We start from the raw sequence: 8,609 nt of genomic DNA, 5'->3' as shown, positions 1-8,609 counted from the left end.
TCCTTTGCACGCACCAAACCTGTCTCACACCTCTGGCCCAGTCAAGCCTCCTTCAGAGCCTGGGATTGTTGGGCGGGAGAGGCACAGCTGACTCAGAGTTGGCCCATGCCACCAGTTCTGCCAGAAAAGAGGGCTGGGCCACACCCTGCTCAGAGAACCCAGGCTACTGCTCTGACCTGTGGGTCAGCAGCTCCCCCGGACTCTCCTTTCCTGCTCTGTCTGCCCCTCCCTCCCTCTTACAGGCTGGGAGGCTGACTTCTGCTGTGCGTCAACCCAGGTGGCATGTGACTATACGTCTGGTTGTGGAGGGGCTGGAGGGCCTAGCAAGAGGCTTTGAACCAAACCACAGTTGCTGGATTCTGCTCCCTCTGTCCTAAACAACCAGGGCTCTCGGTGGAGCCAACCCTGGCCAGGTATGTAAATTGCCCTCCTAAAATCCAGCCCTTGGTCAGTTACTTCTGCAAGATGCTCTGAGAACCTGGTGTCTCACGGGGCGTTTGGTTGGCCCAGTTAGTGTGCATGGAGGGCCATGTGTGCCCAAAGACCAGTTGTCTAAAGGTGGAGTTTCCGGCTTCTCACCACCCCAGCTGACCATCCTGTGTTGGATGTGGGTGTGAGGATGGGTGTGGGGAGAGGAGGCTTCTGGGACGATGGATGAGACCTAGTGTCAGGGCCACGTGTGACCCTTAAGTCACTTCCCTTGGCCCTTCCACCACTATCTCTCTAGAGGTCTGGGGAGGGGGAGGATCAACCCAAGAATGCTAACTTTCCAGATTTGCTTTTGGGGCTGGCCCTGCCCAAATCTCCTCCCCCAGAAATGCAAATCTAGGCCACCTTGGGTAGGTGAGGTGGACAAGGTTGATTCTGCCCTCTCCTTGTTAGCAGAGCCCCTGTCCCAGGGCCAGGGGATGAAGGGCTGTTTAAATCTTGACTCTGCAGTTTCCCACTGTGAGACTTTGAATGAATCCCTTCATTTTGGGGAGCTCTCTGTCAGGAGCTGCAGCCCTCCTCAGAATCTGATAACAGATGTCAGTGACCTGGTACACATGAGTGCTGCTGGCCGGGCACGTGCTGGAAACCCTTCTCCCCATGGCTGTCCCCTGCCTGGCCTCCTCTACCAAGCCTGGTGGGCATAGGGCCTGGCCTGTGGCTCTTGGTCTGAGGGTGTCCCCTGATGCTTATGAGGGCTGGAAAAGCCCATCTGAGCTCCCTCCGGAGGGTCCTGTACCCAAGGCCAGATGCATCAGGTGGAAAAGTGAAGGCTGCATCTCCCAAGGACTGGGGTATGGCAAAGTGAGTGTGCACTGATCATGCCAGGCAGACACTACTGAGCGAGCAGGGATCCAGCCTGCCATGACGATCTACAGGGTTTCTGGGCCCAGTGGTAATGCCAGGACTCTGTGGGGTGATTGGGGTTACTTTTCCATAATTATATTTGTGGGACTTTGTTTTGAGTTCATTTGGGGATGTAATGTGATGTTCCTTTCAGTGTGGACTAAGTCCCAGTGCTCACCCCCTCCCTTCCCTACCCCATCCCACAGGCGGAGTCTTGTGCTCTTGGGGAAAAAGTCAGACCCTCATCTGAGGGAGGACGCACAGCCCAGGCCAACCGAGGGAGGAGGCACACTTAAGGAGGGTCTAAACTAAGGAAGACACTGATATGCTATGTTACTTATTCACCAAATATTTCTTGAGCACCTGTTGTGTGCCAGGCACTGTTCTCGAGGCTTGGGAATCTTCAGGGAACAAGATGTACCCCAAACTCCCACCCACATGGAGTTTAAATTCTAATGGAAAGAAAAGAGACACTGTAATAAATGTAAGGAGTGAATTGTGTAGCATATTAGAAGATGCAAGAACAGTTTAAAAATAGGGTTCAGAAATTCAGGAACGGGAGAGGGCTAAAGTTAAAAGGTCAGGCTGGGTCTTACAGGGAAAGTGACATTTGAGCAGAGACTTACAGGACAGGAGAGAGGGGGCCATTCAGAGATATTTTGGGAAGAGGATTCCAGGCAGAGGGGAGGCAGTGCCCAGGCCCTGAGGCAGGACTGTGTCTGGTGTATTGGAGCTGGTGTGGCTGGAACAGAGGGAGCGAGGGGGAGGGGTATGAGAGAGGCCGAGAGGTAACAGGGACCAAGTCCTGCTGGGCCTTCTAAGTGTGTCTACTTCTACTAGGGGAGAAGTGGGGAGCACTTGGAAGTTTTCAAGTCAAGGAGGGACAGGATCTGACTCACATTTTAAAAGAATCACTCTGGCTGCTGGCAGGGGGAGTGTCATGAAGGGACAAGAGTTGAAGCAGGGAGCCCAATGAAGAGGCTCTTGCAATAATTCAGGTGAAAATGGACAGTGGGTCAGACCCTGGTGATAGAAGTTGGGGTCATGAGAAGCGGGAGGATTCTGGATTCATTTGGATGGGAGAGGCAGCAGGATTGACCGGTGGGAGCTGTGAAAGGCAGGGAGCTGTGAAAGGCAGTGACTGTAGGTTTTTGGCTTGCGCCGCTGGAAGGAGGGAGATCCCAGAAGCTGGCATGGGGGAGGCTAGGGGAGAGAAGACTCTGCTGTGGACACACAGTTTGAGGTGCCTTCAGACAGCCAAGTGAGATGTCACATATGAGATGGATGCACAAGTCTGGGATTTTAGAGATGTGGACTGAGGATAAAATTTGGGACATGGTTCAAAACATTTTTAAAATGTTCATAAGCCCTCACATAGAGCTGGTGGGAGTCTACTCTGGGATAATCTTTCTGGGGTGGCAATCTAGCGATATCTCAGGTATTAAAATGTACATATGCTTTGGCCAGGCAATTTGTGTTCTGTGATATCATCTGTATTCTATGTACAGAAATGTAGTACAAGGTGAGGTTCATTAGCAGGGACCTGGTTAAATAACTTACAATATTTCCATACAGTGGGTTCCCCTGCATCTTCATACAAAAACAAAAACAAAACAAAAAAATAGTGCTCTATGCGTTGCTGTGAGAAAAAGCAAATTGCAGGGCAATATATATACAATATATTTAATGCGTAATATAATGTCATTTGTGCTTTCTAAAAATTAAAAAAAAAAGATTTGTAGTTATTGGTGTTCGTTCAGGCAGAAACTAACTAGAAGGATACAGGAATAATCCAAGGAAAGAGACTGACAGGAGGACACTTACTTTTTATTTTTTATGTCCTATCTGAATTTTATTTTTACCATGGTGACTTTTGAAATCTAAAAGCAAAAATCTTTTGAAATATAACTTTTGAAATTTAAAAGCAAAAAAAAAAAAAAAAGTAAAGGCCAAAAATGTGTGTGGGAACACAGAGATAAACAGACAAAAAATCTGGTCTACAGAACAGGTTATGAAATGAAAAAGGCAGCTCAAGAAATTCCCTTGGTGCTAACAACAATGTCCTCAGAGGTGAGGGAGCTGGAGCCCTTTGTTACTGGTGCAGGGTTGGAGCCATTCATTTATTCAGTTAGTCACAGAGCAAACAGAAACTGGTTACTGGGCACAGTGGAATCAGGGGTAAATCCAGCCCAACAGGCAGAGAGAGTCTGGTAGCAGAGGGAGACCAGGGTGGAGATGGGGGAGGCAGAGGCAAGGGCGAGCGAGGGATGAGAGTGTGTCCTTAAGAGGGAATGGGCAGCAGCAGGGACCGCTGAAAGGTCAAGGAAGATGAGCATAGAGGAGGACCTGGAGGTTTGCTGGAGACCTTGGCCTGGACAGAGCACAAGGGGCTAAAGCCAGAGGGTGGAAGGGGTAATAGAAAAAGGGGACACCTCTCCCAGACTGGGTCAGATTCCCCGTGACCTTCTCTGAGGCTGTTTGGAGGCAGGATATAGAGGACAAAAGTGATGGCAAGAATCCATTGTCCTGCCCTTCCCTAGGGTAGGGAAGGGAGCCAGAGGGCCTCCACAAGACCACCCAGTTTGGGCAGGGCCACTCCTAACACTAGAGCAATGGAGGCCCCCAGACTGTTCTCCTTCTCCCCTGGCCATCACTCCTTCCTGCATTGTGGGGGGCCTTGCATGCACGTGAACAATGGGACAAACCAGCCCACTTGCCCAAGCTCCCTCCACCTCCACCTCCCGCCAACATTACCCGTTCGTGCACGCACTGGTCAGCAATGGGAGGAAGGCCTGAAACAAGCGGCCTACACAGGGTAAATGAGCCCTGTAAATGGACTCATGATGTCTGGGCAGGCATAGGGCATGTCACACTGGCCTTGTCGCCTCCTCAATCTGGAGCAGGCTGCAGCTCAAGGGAGTCAGAGCAGGATCCTCCCAAGTACACAGACCAGAACAGGGACTCTGGCTTCCCAGCTCTGAGGGTGGAAGAGACCTTGGAAATTATAAATGAGGGAGCCAGGCCCAATCAAGGGAAGTGGAAGTGGTCCAGGTCTGTGGGCGAGCATCCCTGGCCTCATCTCAGGAAGTGGCTTTCAGGCTATAAGGCACACAGAACTCACCCCAGCAGTAAAAAGTGGCTGCTAGTATCACTTGTGAGCAGAAGCCACACGGTGCCAAGGATGACAGTCCATGTGATGTCAGGTTGCTGCAGTAGACAAGTATAGGCCTTGCCCTGTCTCAGTGGGTGATCTCATCACCCACCTGCTCACACACCCAGGACATTTGGGAGTCATTCTTGGCTCTTCTCTCTCACTCTTGTCATCCATTAGTGAGCCTTGTTAATCCTACCTTTCAGATCTATCTCCAGTCAGTTCCTCTCACTCGAATCCCAGTGCCCTCCATCCCTGTCCTAAACCCTGCAGGAGTTTCCTCATCGAGTTCCCTGATGCCCTGTCCAAGTCTGTTCTCACACAGCAACCAGAGTGATTGCCGTAAAACACAGAGCTGACCATGACACCCCCAGCCTAAGATCCTTGATGGTCCTCCTACTGTTCTCAGAACAAAGTTTAAATTCCCTACTGTTGCTAACAAACCCATTCATGATCTGGCCCTTTCCTAGCTGTGTCCTCAGCTCTCTGTGTTCCACCCCTGAGCTTCTTACATTTATTTCCTCCCAGCAGTACACTCTCCCAGCTTTAGCACAATGGGGGGGGGGGGGCGTTTTCCTTCTCTCCTGGCTTACTCCTCATTCTTTTTCCTTTTTTTTCCCACTTAAAAATTAAAGTATAATTTATGTACAGTTAAATTCACCCTTTATCATGTACAGTCCTGTGAGGTTTGACAAACCCATAGTTTTGTAACCACCACTGCAATCAAAGTATAGAACAGATCCATCACCCCCCAAAATTCCCTCATGCTCCTTTGGAGCCAGCACTAGTGCCCATCGCCAGCTCCTGGTAGCCCCTGATGTGTTTTCAGGTTTGCACTTTATATAAATGGATGTCCTATAAATGGTAATCATTCAGTATGTGTGTGTCACCTTTTGAGAATGGTTTCATTACCTCGTACAATGCATTTGATACTCATCTATGCTGTTGTGTGTATCACTAGTCTTGTGTGTTTCATCTTTTTTTGTTGAGAGTGTTCCATTGTACAGATGTACCACAATTTATTTATCCTTCCACCAGTGGGTAGGACATTTGGTTTTTTTTTCAGTTTTGGGAAATTATGGATAAAGTTGCTATAGACATTTTTGTAAAGGGTTTTGTGTGCACAAACGTTCTCATTTCACTTGGAAAAGCACCTAGGAGTGGAACTGCTGTATGTGAAACTTTATAAGAAACTGCCAAACTGTTTTTTTCAGAGCTGCTATACTAGTTTGTATTCCCATTGCAATATATGAGAATTTGAATTGCTCCACATCCTCACCAGGATCCATTTGGTTCATTCACCCATTCATTCAATTTCTTGACATTCTACTAATGTGTAGTGGTGCTGCATTGTAGTTTTAGTTTCCACTTCCTTGATGACTAATGACGGTGAGTCTACTTATTCTTTGAAATCTCTGCTTGGTCTTCTACCAAAAAAACCCACTGTACGCCCTCCCTCTGTAGACTAAGTTCCTGTCCTTTGTGGTTCCATGACAACCAATATTTATCTCCATCTTGGCCTTAACCCACTAAACTGCAATTGTTTTCCTGTGTCCTGCCTGCTCACCACCCTGGTCTCTCTCACCCTCCCACTCTCCCTTTCTCTCTCTCCCTCTACACACACACACACACACACACACACACACACACACACACACACACACACACACACACACACACGTCTGTGAGCTCCGTGAATGCGGAAGCAGCATCTTCCTTTGATATCTCCAGCTCCCAGCACAGACCTGAAACAGAATCTTTATATAGTAAGTATTAAATGAACTAATTAATAACTGTTGAACAAATTAGAGAATGGACAGTTGAAGGTAAGTAGGAAGAAGCTTTTGCAATCAGACTGGCCTGGCTGTGCCAATTAACCTTTTCTCCACTGGTGCCTCACACTAAGCTTATCTTGGTAAACGCGATACTGCTGTGCGAATGTATGTGATGATGACGAATTGACAGCACCTTGGAAAAAGGCAAAGCGGAAGAGGCCGGCCGGAAGCGGAAGTGCGGCGCTGAGTTATCGGTGTCTCTGTTGCCATGGAGACTGGAAGGGGCGACCAGCAGCCGGCGGACTCTGGGTCTTACGCGTTCGCCGGGGCAACGTGGACCCCAACCCAGCGTCTGGCCCGGACTCGCAGCCCCAGCCAGTCCACCCGGCTGTCCTCCCTCGCCTACTCCGAGTCCTTCCACTACGGCTTCGGGGGCCGGCCCCGCCGCGTCTCGCCACTCGCGCCCCCGCCGCTCCCCGAGCCTCACCTGCTGCGTCTGCGCCCCACCTCGCTGCGCACCCAGGACATCTCGTACTTGCTCACCGGCATCTTTCGCAATTTGTACACCGCTGAGGTAATCGGCGAGGAGGTGAGCGCGAGTTTGATCAAGGCCCGCGGCAGCGAGGATGCGCGGCACGAGGAGTTCGTGGACCAGCTGCAGCAGGTAACACGGTCCCCGTGCCCCGAGCGTTCCCTGCGCGTGCTCACCCGGGGTGGGGCGGCATCTGTCTGCGGCCGTGCGGGGGATCCAGCGTGCACCCTCAGAAAGGTGGGCTCCCTCAGCACTCAGCCGCTCGTCAAGTATTATCCCCTGCGGGTTGCCGGGCGCTGTTTCAGGCACGGGCTGGGGCGGCGGGGGAGTGGCGGTGGGGAGAGGAGGCGGCTGGGAAAGAGCAGACCAAGTCCGTATCTCAGTATATGCGACATTCTAGTGGAAAGACACTCGATACTGCACTTAGGCAAATAGGTACATACTACACACACAGGGCATATATCTGTAGCAGCTACCTATCTTTATTTCTCTACATACATTTACACATTATATATTGCATATGTAAATAAAACGACCAGGGCAGATAACTGAATAGTAGTTGCTCCCTGGAGATGACAAAACTAAAAGTCAGTCCCCCTTTGGGGTGCCTGACTTTGTACCCCAAAACATAGTCTTAACCGAGGCATTCATGGCTAGATTTTAGGAAGCTTGCCCGGTTTCTGGAACAGCAACTCGGCTTCCTCATCTGTGTAAGGAGGAAAGCAGCTGACTTGAGTTGTCTCTCCTGAGTCTTTGATTGCTGGCCACACTGCCCACTGCTCCCTTAAAGGGAGTCTCTGTGCTTAGTGCTTTCAGGCAACTGAGGTCAACTCTGAAAGGGCTGACAGCTGGAGACAATCAACTCACTATGCTCCCTGCAGCTAGGCAGCAAGTCCTTCTCTGAAGAGGGGTTGAGGGGGAGCTGGGTGACACAGCCCTTTCTCTACCATATGTAGTGCTAACTTGTATTTGGATGGTAGCTCACTTTACTGTGAAACCAGGAGTCAGGAGACAGGGTTTTAGACTTGGCCCTTACTGACCTAACGGTGAAAGCTTTAAGCCATTTTCCTCTGTGGGTCTATGTTCAGATCTACCCAGTTAGACCAGAGGGTCTCTGAGGTTCTGTGACTGTTCTACGCTTCATGGGAAGGCCTGATACTGGGGTGAGGGGGAGTAAAGCTGCATGATCTCACCATATTTCTGTGCATCTCATTGTCCACCTGCCAGATTCGGGAGCTCTATAAGCAGCGGCTGGATGAGGTTGAAATGTTGGAGAGACACATCATTCAGGCCCGCGCACGGGCCCTTGCAGAGAAAGAGCGGGCCATGCACCAGGCCAAAGTACATGTCCTTGAGCACTTCATCAAGATGCCTCCAGGTGTGTATGAATCTCTCCCCTATGCCCTTCACCCCTACTCCCTAGTTGTCAATCTATTACTGTATTTGCTTCATTACCCACTGTAGTCTTTTTCTGAACATTTGGAGAGCAAATTGTAGACATGATGTTTCATTACCACAAAATGCTCCAGTGTCCATATCTCCAGAACAAATACACACTCCTACACAGCCAGTATAGTACCCCCGAAACCAAGAAATCAGCATTGGTACAGCATTAACCTCCAAGTCACAGATCGCGTGTGCATTTCACCAGCTGTTCCACAGTGACTCTTTCTCCTCCCTGGTCTAGGATCTTGTCCAGGAAGTCATGTTATATGTAATCCTCATGTCTCTTTTCCAGACTTTTCATTTGGAGCAGTTCTTTGATCTTTTACTGTCCTTCGTGTTCTTGACAGTTTTTTTCCCCTCCCTTTTTTAC

At 49.9% G+C, this 8,609-nt stretch overlaps 1 protein-coding gene across 19 annotated transcripts in view; it reads left to right on the top strand.

Annotated features, from left to right (window-relative positions):
- The window catches only part of DLEC1 (DLEC1 cilia and flagella associated protein), an 84,407-nt gene that overhangs the window by 12,484 nt on the left and 63,314 nt on the right, over positions 1–8,609 (top strand). For 17 of the 19 annotated variants that reach the window (XR_004312372.1, XR_004312371.1, XR_004312370.1 and 14 more), the window contains exons 3-4: positions 243–6,925; positions 8,021–8,171. Coding sequence is in view for 16 of the 19 variants with exons in the window: in XM_032459206.1 (XP_032315097.1) it covers positions 6,530–6,925; positions 8,021–8,171 (547 nt within the window). In the remaining 3 variants the exon portion in view is untranslated. The remainder of the gene's footprint in view (positions 1–242; positions 6,926–8,020; positions 8,172–8,609) is intronic. The other 2 variants (XM_032459209.1, XM_032459208.1) reach the window with 2 other exon arrangements.

This window comes from Camelus ferus, chromosome 17, assembly GCF_009834535.1.
Source record: "Camelus ferus isolate YT-003-E chromosome 17, BCGSAC_Cfer_1.0, whole genome shotgun sequence".
Taxonomy (NCBI): Eukaryota; Metazoa; Chordata; class Mammalia; order Artiodactyla; family Camelidae; genus Camelus; species Camelus ferus.
This window is presented reverse-complemented; position numbering and strand designations above follow the sequence as displayed.